We start from the raw sequence: 13,784 nt of genomic DNA on the forward strand, positions 1-13,784 counted from the left end.
CCAACAGAGCATTGGGCATATTTAAGAGCTAGCCATATGACCATTTTTTTTGTACCTGGTTGAAGATAGCTGCTACCCAACCTTTTTCACGTCATTTTATCATGGAGGTCAATGTGGAAATCTTTGATGTTTCCTTACCTTTCTAGACAGAGTCAGAAACAGCCACATTGATTTGGGTTGAGCTTGCAATAAAGGAAGGGGTACCCTGGCACTGCCATTTGAGACATTCACACAGGATACAAACTGTCTGTCACATGACAAGGTCGCCAGGAAATGCCTTTCTACATGAGGGACACAAATGTTCAACTGGAGGGGCTGAACCTTCATGCGGACTACAGCATGCTCACTTCTGACCCTGAACATTGTCCAGGGACGATATGGGGAAAGGGTGCAGGCAATTAGAGTACTTTTTAAAAACTGTGTCTAAAATGCTTACTACAAAGATTTTCATCTTAAAAATGTGTAAGTGTGTGACTCACAGGTGTTGGGCGCCCTCACAAAGCTGTGTCACAGATCCGCTGAATGTTTTCGTTATGTAAGGATGCATCTCTGTGTACACAGAGCTATTCTTGAGTGCTGGCATTTCAGGTGTCCTCTAGCATGCCTGGCTGTGTCTGTCTATTCTAGAAATTGGGTTAATCTAATGTCTCCAAGACTAGTCCATGTATCATGTCAAAAGGTAGAATACAAGTTCATTTGTATGTATGTATATACCAATTTCACAACTTTCGTCACCCACCAAAGAGCGACTGAATAGCCTCTACTGGCCCCTGAAGAGCGGAGTCATGGACATGGCTACTTGGAAGCTTCTTCAAGACCCTGCTTTCCATTCTCTTAGGAATGCGGGTGCGTACACGAATAAATACATGACGTGGGATCGCTGACCATATGAAGGTTCTAGTTTAAACATTTTAAAGTGATCTCACTGCTCTTCCACAGTGACTACATTGTTTTACATTTTGCAATTTTCCTGTATTTTTTTCCTATATTAGTTAGCTTTATTGTTGCTGTGACCAAATGCCAACTGAAAAAAACCAAGAAGCAGATTTAATTTGGCTCATGGTTTCAGTTATCAGTCCACCATGGTGAAGATGGCATGGCAGAACTCACAACACAGGAAGCAGAGAAGCAGGCAGGGGAGTGCCAGGGACAAGACACATCCTAGAAAATGGCCCCAGAGACTTGCTCCAGATCTCATCGCCCCAAACAACGGCACCAGCAGGGCACCAACCCCAGCACAGGAGGACTTTGGGGAGATACACTTTATCGCCAAATCCCTGACCAATGCTTAACTTTCCCTCGCCCTTTCTTTTGATAGCAATGACTATCTTACTGTGGTTTGGGTTTGCATTCTTCTAATGATTCATAATACTGAGTGATTCTCGAGGCTTTGTTGGATGTCTGCATATATTCTTTGAGGAGATGACTATTCAAATTCCTTGCCCATCTTTGAATCAGTTTGGCGTTTATTGCTATTAAATTATTATGTTAAAAACATATTCTAAATGCTAATCCTTCGCTGGGTAAATGGCTTCTGGACATTTTCTCCCTTTGTAGAGCCAGCCCTTTGGCTCCTTTCAGTGTTTCATATACACATGTAAGTTTTTAAGTTTGGGATAATCTTGCTTCTGTCTGTTTCTGCTTTGGGAAATGTGTCTAACTTCGGTGTTCTACATTTAGGTCTTCAATCCATTCTGAACTTTTTCTATTTTGTGGGAAGCCAGGGTCATTATCCTGCATGTGGGGGAACGCCAGGCTCGACTGCACTTCAGATAATTGGCCCCATGAGAGCGCAGGTTGTGTCTTCATCATCCCTCCCCCCCCCCTTCCCAGAGAGGCGCATGTCAGTAGATAGCTTAGATTTCTTGTTAAATGGGGAGACTGGGTTGATTGCTGTGCTATACTGTCTCCTTTGAGTTATCTTTGTACTTATCACTAGCCCCAACTAACAGGACACAGTGACACAGAGAAATTCCAGGTTCTGGAACCAAAGATGTTAAGCTTTTCATATGTGGAGAAATCCTTTCTAGTTCACAGAATAATTAAGGCAAATTTGAATGCTCCATTCAAACATGTCTCATGTTCCGTCTCTCAATACCCATTCCTGGTATGTATTGCAATGGTTTATTTAGGAAGGGGGTCAGATTGCTCCTATAATTATTCTATTCCAAGAGCAGAAAGACAAGCTAGGGGTGAGGTCTCACCTGCAGTTACCTAATTAGTAAACGTTAGCAGTCAATGCATGCCAAGTGCCTTTAAAATGTAGGACCTCGGTATGCAGATGGAAAGACCTTGTCATAACAGTGGAGACCAGAGCTGGAATCACCTCTTATCTCCAAAGCCAAAGTCCAGTCTCCTGTGCTGTGGCTTCAGTATGCAGTTCATGATGGCCTCTGGGTGGAAATTCTGTTTAAAGGTGAGAGAACTTCATGAGCTCTCTAGATACCCTAATACATCTCAGTGGAAAGCAATCCGGAATAAACAAGCATTTCTTCATGTATTGCAAAAGCCCATTTATCGTCAATGGTGCGGTTCCCTCAAGGACCCTGGACAGCTCACACCGTGTTTGAAACCAGATGGCAGAACCAGAAGGCAAACTTGTCAGCCTTGTATTAAGAAAACTAACAACTAATGGCTCGCCTCTTCCTGAACATGTCCTTGTTCTAGTGACGTATATAGACTAGCCCAGAGATGCAAAGCAAGAGCAACCGCTTCCAGAGGGGCTGGGGCCACTGTGATAGGAATCAATGACAGGAGACAGCCGCTGCCTATGTAGAAGAGGATGCTGGTGTGAGAAAACTGCCGTGGAGGATACTCAGGTCATGAGGTGAGCATCAGGATAAACCAACGTCCTGGGTCAGCTCTTCTGTGTGAACTGAGTCTCAGGTCAGTAAGGGAAACTGGGGGTTAAGACAAGAGCAGATGGAAACCACAGAATCATTGGGAAAGAAATCTGAGCCTTTCTACTGATCTTTGGATCAAAAGCTTGGCCAGGTCCTTCCCTTCCTGATAGTTTACCGATCTTTCTTCACAGGTTCAATCCCCTAATGCCAACCTCTGACTTCAAACTACACATTATTTTCCTTAAGCCTTGGTAATAAAAAGCTTCTGCGGCTGACCTGGAGGGAGGTATATACCTTTCCTGATTTTGCTTTATTTTTTCTTCAGCCCATACTGACCACAGCAATGTCCTGCCCCAGTCTCCTCAGTGCTAAGATTATATTTGCAAGTCTGGCTCACTTTCCTCTACAGTCATTGTATGTGTTATGTCTTCCCAGCCAGAACATTAGAGGCCAGAACCAGCACACTGCTGGGACCATAACAAGGGCTAAGACAGCCATGGTTTAGAGTCACCTGTTAACTCTAATGTCATTTCCTCTATTGGTGTTAAAGACTCTACTGATCTATGTACAGAGAGATTCACGATAAAGTGTAAAATGCCTCAGAACTTGAAGAAATAAGTTCTCACTATAAATCTTCTAAAGAGATAAGTTCTCACTATAAATCTTCTGATTAAGCAAGGCTGAATCTCTGAAACCGTATGTTGATAGAAGACGGCCATGCAGAACAGAAGCTAGGAGAGACGTCTGAAATGCAGCCCTTGAATGGGAAAGTCTTGGGGAAGGAAGGCAGTTGGTAGATACGTAGAGCTGGTACAGGGGGAACATTGGTGGCCCATGACTCCAGGGAATTTTGTGGATGGTGGAAACGTTCTGCATTGTGAGGTTGGTGTGGAGTATAAGTTACAGGGGAGTCTACACTTGGCAAAACTAAACTCAACCTTGGGATGGCCTACCTCATCATATGATACATACCTCAACAAATCCCACTTACAATATAATAGGAGTAAGAATATAGTTTCTTTAAGCAAGAAAAGGAGGTAGCCAAAGAACAGAGGAGAGTGGCGATAGGGTCATATTGTGAACCTCTGGCTGTGATTCAGTCAAACTGTATGATTTTATAAGTCTATTTACTCTGTATGTTAAGGTTTTCCTAGGGAGAACTTAAATAATAGTCTTCATGGTGCTTCTCATTAATTTAAAATAATTGGTTTTGATGTAGGATCTCACCATGTAGGCCAGGCTAGACTCAAGTTCATGATCCTCCTTCCACTGACTCCTGAGTACTAGGATTCCAGGTGTGGTACCATTATCACCTTTTAAAATGACCACCAGGAGTGCTATCCGATCTCAGAAACTTAACCCTTTCTTCCCAAGCTACAGGACCCAACTCCCTCCTGGCCTCTCATCACCACAGGCATGTTGCCCTGCACGTCGCCTTTCACCTGTGAGAATGGGAGGAAGCTGGAGAGCACTGTGAAGCCTCACTGAGTGTGAGCCTATGTTCTAGTGCATACTCACCCGGTGGGCCCTGCCCCCCAGGCAGGCCGGGAGGTCCTGGAAGGTAGGCATTTGAGGCCAGTACCTTATCACCATTGGCGTACTTGCCCAGTTCTGCAGCATTGTTGGGAAGCAGAGCAATCTACAAAGACAAGGGAGACCCGCGTCAGAACACCAGCATTGCTCCGCAAGAAGTCTGTGTTAGAGCCGGTCTCAGAGCCTGCAAGACTGGCTCACTATTTTGCTCTCCACTGTAGCTAGTCAGAGTGTAGATGGGCCAGAGAGATCCTTTCCAGCCGAGGAGCTGTCCAGGGCAAACTCCTTACAAGTGTTTCCTCAGTGAGTCAGTGGTTGAAGCCAGGAACATTCAGGTTACCAAGATCTGTAGAAGAGTTACCATGGCTAATAAAACATGCTGGTGGTGTACTTCCTGTCCATTCAAGTAACTACTTTATGACTCAAACGTATATTCATTATATATTATATGCTAAGACCTGTGCTTTGTTTTATGAATCCAGTGGTGACCAAGACATGGCACCTTTCCTTAAAGAATGTCCAGTCCTGGGAACCAGGAACAGGACTGTGGGTGACTGTTCATACATACACTCAACCTTCAGAGCAGATAGATAGCAGAAACCTTGGTGGTTAACATAAAACCTGTCTACAAATTCTTCAATACTCCTCTTCCAAAGGCGAGGCTTGTTCTCACTGTTGGATTGGTTATCGGTTTCTAAGGACAAGTGTGGCGGTGGTGGCAGTGTGTAGCTTCTGAGACTGTGGGCATGGAGGCTACTGCCCTGCTTACTGCCTGGGATTTCTCATTCTAGAGGAAGCCAGAGGATCAGCCGCAGTAGCAGTCCCTGAAGTCAGGTAACGCGTGAATCTGTGAAAGCTTTGGAGGGAACTGAACAGCTGCAAAGGTAATTTCCCCAGGGACAGAGGAGAAGGGTGGAGGCGGCCTTATGAGAACTGAGACTCAGCCATGAGGCTCAGAGTTATAAGAGGATACTGCCGTGTTCTGAAGTTCAATAAAATGCTTCCAATGTCTCATAGACAGCTACAACGTAGAGATGAGTCTGTGGAATAGGAAATATTATTCAGAGGCTGAACAAGAAAAGTAAATACACCTTTTTGGGTCCATGGGTCAACTCTAGTCCCTGAAGCCTCGTTCGACTTTACCATCAGCCACCAGTTGAGACACTGAGATGTGAATCCTGGTATGGGGCTCTGGTTTTGGAAAGGACACTGAACTCTCTAGAGCTTTGCATATTGTCTATAAACAAGATGGTAGCATTCGCCTATGAGGGCTGCTGCACAGGAAAATGGATGTGTGGGCCCAGTGTCCAGCCACTGTCACTGTCCAGTGGGAAGGCTGTGCCTGCCCTTGCTCCTGCCTCTGGGCCCAAGTTTTCACCTCCACACCGACAAAATGAGGAGTGTGTCTCTAGACGATCACATCTTCACGTTCAGAATCCTGCAACCTGGCTTGGGGAGGGGATCGACCACGGTTGGGTTTTAACATGGCTCCTGTTGCTTTTTCCTTTTGACTATCTCCACTGTTCAAGTTGTATTCAAGTTCTAAGATGAGCCAGTGACTACAACCCCAGTGTTCCTGCTGCCTGTAACTCCCATACTCTAAGACAAGTAGGAAGGAAAGGCAGTGGGTGCGACCAGACACATTCTCCCAGAAATATATCAGGGAAGGGGCTTGTGGGGTGTAAGTGTTTGGAAGCAAGGCTATAGCAATCTGAGCAGAGTCTGTACTTCTGAGTGCCAAGCAATGGGCTTCCAATTACTGTTCTCTCAGATCAGATTTGCTTGGCATTAGACCACCTACCTGAGAGGGCTGTTGGCATGAGCAGGTAGGACACTGAAGATGGCATGCTCGCTGCTAGCATTCAGCATGTGCTTGGTAGGTACAGAGCCTGTCCCAGGCAGCAGGTGCTGCTGTCAGTCTCTTATGGGCGGTAATTAATTTGACACCAAATTTAGCAGGTGTTATCTCCTTTTATAAAAGCCATTTCTTCCAAGTCCATCACGTACTTGGGATTAAATTCACCCCAATATGCCTCTTATTCCTCCCTGCTCATTTCCTGCTTTCTTCAAGTTTACCTTCTGCTTTCATGCCACATACACACACATGCATACATGAATATCTATATCTATATCTCTATATCTATATCTATCTATCTATAAAGATATGTATATAAATATATCTAAAATTTGCAAATATGAGAAAAACACTTGTTGGGTTAGTTTTTTGACAACTTGACCAACTCTGGTCATCTTGAAAGAAGGATCAGTTAAGAAAATGCCCCCAGAAGAGTGTTCTATAGGCAAGCCTGTGGGGCATTTTCTTCATTAATAATTGATGTAGGAGGGCCCAGCCTACTGGGCAGGTGGTCTTGGGTTCTGTAAGAAAACAGGCTGATCAAGCCATCGTGAACAAGCAAACTGGTAAGCAGTGTCTCTCCATGGCTCATTTCAGTTCCTGCCTTGAGGTTCCTGCCCTGAGTTCCCTTCATGATGGACTTTGAGTTATACATATAATCAAATAAAACCCTTTCACCCCAAGTTGCTTTTAGTCATGGTCTTTATCACAGCAATAGAAACTTACCTAAGAGAACATGCATTTTTTTTTGTCTGAATCTAGCCAATTTCCTTAAACATATTGATCTCCAGTGTATCTGTCTTTCTGGAAAGGACATAATTATTCTTTGTGGTTCAATAAAATTCTGTGGCACATATGTACATTTAAAAAAATTTATAACGTGTGTGTGTGCGCACACGCACGATTTAGCTGGGGAAGTCAGTTCAAACCCTGCACATGTACTTGGTAGGAAAGCCTGCTCACTGTGTGTACCTCACTGACCCCTGAGCTCTCAAGTTAGGCTACCTCCTCACTCCATTCGATCACCATTAAGTCACACTGTTGGCTTGGTTCTTTGTAAACTGTCAACTTGCTTGAGGCAGGACTTTATTCCACACTGTGTTTCCTTGTTGCTCAGGCCACTGTAGGGCACAGTGGGTGCTCAGCAAATACTTGTGACATCATCTCAATTGCTCACTGTCAGTTAACCAAGCATCGCTGGCATAAGAGGGCCGCAATCCCCTGCTCCCTATACAGTGGCTTTCAGAGGCTGAGCACACTTGTGGGTCCTGAGCTGCTGTGCAGGCTCACTGACGAGCTATGCCTCTCTCTCTGGAATCTTCTCCCCTGGTCCTCTCTAGCTATCTCACTTCCAGCAGTCCGTTTAGCCGTATGAATGAATTTCAGAAGAAGCTGACTGCTTTTCCTCAATGCTCAACCAAAAGCTGAACAACAGGTACTTTGTGGTCCCCAGGCTCCCTTCTCACCAGATCACATTTCTTTCCTAACTTAAAAAAAATGAAGGGGAAGAGGCACTGAGGGCTGAATGGACAATACAAGCCCCAAACAGGAAGTTTCATAGAGCTTAGAAAATGACTGAACCACACACACTCAGTGGACACTCAAGACAACATATAGACCTTCCCATCACCCCAGATCCTTCCTTCTTTCAAAAGTAGCCACTATCCTGACTTGTACATTATGTCCTGCATTAAACCCAAAATTCAATGCCCAGCAGTCCTTACCCTGAACACTGGCGTTTACCTTGCTAGTTAAAAAATGACAGGTCTTGTAGGCTCCTTGTATTCTGCATGCTGCTGTTCTATGTGGCTTTCTTTTCCAATTGATTCCTGAAGAGTCAAGGGATTTGACCTGGGGCATTTTCTGTGGCTAGAATTCTGGCTACTGTATAGTCGTAGTGTAATTGAACATGTGTGTGCACTACCTCATACTATGGGGCTGGCTGCTCTTCAGCACCCCCTACCATATTCCTACTTCTTAGACAATGTTTATCTGAGCAAATAAATGCCTTGTGTTCTATGAAAAGAACAGATGGCATCAGCAATGGCAAGCGGATGTTAAAAACAAATGATCTATCTACACCAGGCTTTAGGAGAAGGCCTGGATTTCAGGCCTGACCTCTTGAGCATGCGCTTCATCTCTGGGAATGTTAGCATGTTTCTTGCAAGGCTATGGTGACAGTTAAGTGAGAATTTGCATATAAAACTGTTCCACATATGGCAGGAAGCCACACATTCCGGGAGGTACCTTCTAAAGAGAATTCACCCTCAGCTGGATGAGGTGACACATGCCTGTGACCCCAGTACTCAGGAGGCAGAGGCAGGCGGATCTCTGTGAGTTTGAGGCCAGCCTGGTCTACAGAGTGAGCAGAGTAAGCTCCAGGACAAGCTCCAAAGCTACAGAGAGACCGTCTTGAAAAACCACACACACACACACACACACACACACACAGAGAGAGAGAGAGAGAGAGAGAGAGAGAGAGAGAGAGAGAGAGAGAGAGAGAGGCCAAACACAGCAACTAGTTTGCGAATAACTCACAATATTGAGTGCCTTCAAAGCAGTCCAGCTGGAGAGAATTTATGTAAGGTCATAGGTTATTTCCAGGGAAGGCAAGTAAGCACAACTTTGTGCTTTGAGACTATAATTAACTACCTCTCCAAAGCCTGATGCTCCTAGCTTATGAAAAGCAGGCTTAATGCTTCTACAAAACCTGGGTTTCCTCTAAAGATGCTAACATCAATTCAAGTGACACCTGGGGATAGCTGTATGGGAAATATTTTCTCCTTTCTCTTTGTTTATCCTGGCTCCCAGACAAAGTTTTCTGCCTGTCTCTGACAGCACAAGCTATTTATGATTAGGCCCGTGATTTACTCCTTATTATGCAAGTACGTATGAGCCTCTGCTAAAGTCGATCATGACCTCACCAGCCCATGCATCAGAGGTCGGAAACACCGCTCCCCTTCTGGGCCTGTTGTTTCAATTGGTTTAGCTGGTAGCTGGTCTTCTCATTAGGGCGGTTGCCACTTTCCTGGCCATGGAAGAGATAGTGTCTTATGTTACCCTGTTACCCTTTAGAATAACCGACTGCCAGAGTTAAACAGATTATACACAGCACTTTGATCTCCCGAGGGCCTTGAGTGGAAGTGATTAAACAAACAAAGCAGCAAGTTTATGTTTGGGCAGCTAAAGAAGCGTTTCAGAATGTGCTGACCTCAGGTGTAATAAACACCAACCCGGGACTGGGGACTGCGCCCTGTGCCCTGCACCCTGCACCCTGCTATCCGTCTCATCGGGCAGATTCTTTCAGGAAGGGAATTGATCCTCATGCCTGGTGACATGAGGCACTCAGAGGACTGCTTTCCCAGCTGCACGTCTTCCCCTGGACCCTAACGTTTACATGAGAAAATGAAGGCGCCACAGGAAGACATCGGTTTACAGAAGAAAGAGGACATTTAAGAGAATGTTTCCAACTAATATAACAGATAAAATACTGTGTCTAGGTCTGCCCAGGGCCATGAGTCTTTGAAGTCATGGCAGCATTTGTATGACTCTTGCAACAACTTTGCATGTACCCATCGCCAGGCCTGCTACAGTAACCCTCTCCTCAGGTCTTTGCCTTGGGTTCCATTGCTGTTTAGGTGGTCAGCTCTGGAGTGGGGGAAATATCCAGAATTCATATCCTGTTTACACCAATTGCAATGAGTGGCCAACCAGAAAGATCTATTTTCTCACCGACCCACCATCCCCCAATTCCCTATAGGCCCTTCACTCTCCCTTCACACGCACACACACCCCACCCGTTGCGCTACTGGTACCTTCTGTTTCAGCTGCAGCACCGTCTGCTTCATCTGGGAGAACTCCTTGCATGTGGCACAGCAAGTCCCAGCTTTCACCTCATTCTCGGCCTTCTCCTCGTGCCCTGGGGAGAGACATTGGCTCAGCTCCAGCTGGGAGACTGGCAGCAGACATTCCTGGAGCAATAGCACCAGAAGGGCTGTCCCTAGGCATGGGGTATGGAGAGGCTGACCATGGAAGCTGTACAAGGGGTAAGTGTTCTCTGGATGATCCAGAATGACCCAGGGTCAGGGGAAAGGGGAAGGGACAGAGAGGCCCTGCTACTCTTTGGGGCCAGCTGTGTTTAGACATTCCACGTGTGTGGAAACACATGCATGTTCCTTTTATTAGCAGCTTTCCTGTGTGGAAATGTGTGTATTTATTAGTACTTTCGAGAATGGTGGTTCTATAAGTCTGACATGATTTTATAGTTCTCCAGGGGCCAAGTCCACGTGCCGCACAAATTCTCACACTCAGCTGTTCCCACATCCTTGACTACCTGTCCTCATCTCTGACAGTGCATTGTTGTGGGGGAGCACGGCCCAGCTGAGTGGGGCCCAGCACACTGAGTTCAAAAACAGGACTCTGCAGGAAAAGACACCTGGAAAGTAATGACACGTGTGCCTCTTCCCAATGGCCGCATGGCTCGGCCAGGAGAAATGGACACTGTTCCACTGTCCTTTTGTATAGCTACAGACCACTGTCCTTGTATAGCTACAGACCCACGAGACCTAGAGCCTTGTCTGTTTCTGTAGGGTCCTCCATCCCCTACAGTGAGTGTATCGAGCTAGCTCAGGATTCACCTTGTCACCGTGAAGGGCACAGCTAATCATATGCACAGAGCCAGCCACCTTTTCTCCTTCCTTTCTCGTCCGCTGCCAGTGCACCCACCTGTCCTCATTTTGGTCCTCTCTGTGATGATAAATACCCTGACAAAAGCAACTTGGGGAACAAAGGGCTTATTTAGCTCCCAATTCCAGGTCATAGCCTGTGGGGTAATCACGGTGGCAGGAAACGGAAGCAGATAGTCCTAGCCAGTCAAGAGCAAAGGGACCCAAGTGCATGATTTTATACCCAGCTTCCTTCTATATAGCCCATAATGATGCTCTGTACTTTTAGGTGGGGTCTTCAACTAACGATCACCATAACCAAGGCATGCCCATCCCATGTGTCCATAGATTCAATTCAGATAATTGCTCATTAAGAGTCTTCTTAGATGACTCACAGGGTGTCAAGTTGATAATTCACATTGATCATTACTCTATTCCACCCACCCCTCTTCACCTAGGGAGCTGCTCAGTGTGGGAAGGAGATTTTATGAATGGGGGATCAAAACAACACTTCTGCTTCACCATTGACACCTGACCTTGATGTATGGCCAAGCCCCCAGCTGAGGGCACATGTGGAGGAGTGAAAAGCAGATCTCTGCACCCCCATTTGCACATCCCCAGCTGGATTTTCCAAGTGTTGGTGCAAATGCATGTCTGCATGACAGGGTAATCCTCATCACTTGTTTCTGGACTCATGTTATATTGGATCACGGAGTGTTAGAGCTGACACATCTTTAGTGCCCTATTACAGATAAAGTAAGCCCTAGAAGGGGGTGGTAACTTGATTATGCAGAATACTGCCTGCAGGTCACACAATTGTAGGACCCAATTGGCCCTTTGGGGTATGGGATAGGCATAAAGGGAGGCTGTTATTGGAATCTCTGCTGAGAACACCCAGATGTGGTCTGGCAGGTCCAGGTAAGACACTCCACTAAACTTACTGTCTACCTAAATTCACCCCTAGCTCCATGTTGCTGACTTTCTAGATTTTCAGGCTGCAGTATTACGGAGAAGCCACACGGGGGCATGGAGCTCTAATTTTTATGAGTGTCCTGTTAAACATGTTGAACACTAGAAATGTAACGGCTTAGAAATTGCCGTAACAGATATCAAATAAACTTAGAAGAACCCAAGAATGTGCTTCACATTGGAAGTGCACCAAATGAATAAAGGATTTTGGTTTAAAAACTTGACTATGCTGTTTGGTGAATCCAGTCCCAGCATATCACAACCCCCCCCCCCCCCCCCCAACTAGGGGGCCGGAGTAGGACTTTGAAAACTCTGCCCACCCGCCTGGGGGTGGCAGTAAGGGGCAGTGTCAGTATGTGTTAACATCTCCCATGTTAAGAAATACCTATCTATTATTATCAGAGTTTGAAAGTTATTTGAAACACCTGGCCATTTCTGAGTCTTTGAACTATATTGAGTGACACTTGGGGTCACGGTAACTTTATCAGAAAATAAACACAAGTTGAAAAATAAAGGCCAGTTAAGCTAATCACGATGGAGCCAACATTTCCTTCGTTGTCTGCCTGTTGTGGTACGCAGACTCCCTTGTGTCTCAACTGGCTCCAGCTCTGGGTTTTCAAAGATAAAAATCAAAATGAGTGAACATTAATTTGTCAGATGGCTTGTATCACTCAGCCAGGGGACATTCTTTCAAACTGTCAGAGGCTGTCCTGGGGACACATCCCCAGGAAGTCTAGGCTGCTAGACTTCCTATCATCACCACCACCATCATCATCACCACCATCAGCATCATTTTAGTTTTAAAGTTTGTTATACTATGTTACGTGTACGTGTCAAGGTATGCACGCATGTGGAGAATACATTTGACTTCATGGAGACTTGCAGAAAGCTTTGTGGAGTTGGTTCTCCCCTTTTTACCTTTAAATAGGTTCTGGGATCAAACTCAGGCCATCAGGTTTGTATGACAAGCAGCTCACCGACCCTGGACTTCTGTTTTAAGTTTGTCTGACTCTAACATTGTAGCTGTTGGAGAATGAAACGCTTAAGAAATATCTCACCCTAAAAAACTCCCCCCAAACTCAAAACATACCAGACAGGGAGCGGTGATTTTTAGATCACGTGTTTATACTCAATAATCATTATCTTGATTATAAAAATAAGACGGTGAAATACTGGGCTGCCCGATTTGTCCAGAGCAGCTGGGAATGCTTAGCTGCCTCATATCCAGAAGGCTCGTTTTGCCATGAGCATGGCTTACAACTGAGCTGCTTGTTCGGATGTGAAACCACTCAACCTTGAGATCCTGAAAGGAACCTTCCCTACATGGAAGGTGTTAAAGCTGGGCATGTTTTCAAGTCTGAGTTCTTGCACGGATAGAGGACTAGGAGATAAAAATGCAGGGAACACTTGCATTGTTACACTGTATCCCAGCATATTTTGAAACATTTTCCAAGAGCAAAGGGACCCAGGAGCTGGAGATCAGCAGTGCCCCCAGAGACTAAGTAAAACAGGGCCAGAGACCAGTCTCAAAGCACACCCTCGGTGAGCACTAACCCAGCTTGGGACACCTGCTCTAACTTCCTAGGTGAGGAATTTCCTGTGGCATCATGATTGTCAGACAAATGATTTCAGGGCCCTTTCCTTTCCCTTTTCTTCTCTGTGTCCCCAGAGTCATGAAAGGCAGGGGAGAAAAGTACCTGAGGCAGTGGTGGCTCAGGGGTCAAGCAATTGAGTTAGGGCAGGGAACTTCTGGGTGCACAAAGACCTTGTTCTTGTTCTATAATCTAAATCTGTATGAATGATTCCTCTCAATTTCTACCCCAGATTTCCCTGATCTCCAGTGTAATGATGCTCCTTTGTCAAATATAAAACCAGACCAAAACCCTCTACGGATAGGTGTTTAGTACAGTGGAGACTGTA

The 13,784-nt window shown here is 45.5% G+C and overlaps 1 protein-coding gene across 1 annotated transcript in view; it reads right to left on the reverse strand.

The window, feature by feature from the left end:
- Positions 1 to 13,784, reverse strand: part of Ccbe1 (collagen and calcium binding EGF domains 1) — a 230,713-nt gene that overhangs the window by 11,369 nt on the left and 205,560 nt on the right. Inside the window, exons 6-7 of the mRNA XM_038331912.1 lie at positions 10,047 to 10,150; positions 4,362 to 4,482 (exon numbers count right to left, since the gene is read on the reverse strand). Of these exons, the coding sequence (XP_038187840.1) occupies positions 4,362 to 4,482; positions 10,047 to 10,150 (225 nt within the window). The remainder of the gene's footprint in view (positions 1 to 4,361; positions 4,483 to 10,046; positions 10,151 to 13,784) is intronic.

The sequence above is a fragment of the Arvicola amphibius genome, chromosome 5 (assembly GCF_903992535.2).
Source record: "Arvicola amphibius chromosome 5, mArvAmp1.2, whole genome shotgun sequence".
NCBI classification, from domain to species: Eukaryota; Metazoa; Chordata; class Mammalia; order Rodentia; family Cricetidae; genus Arvicola; species Arvicola amphibius.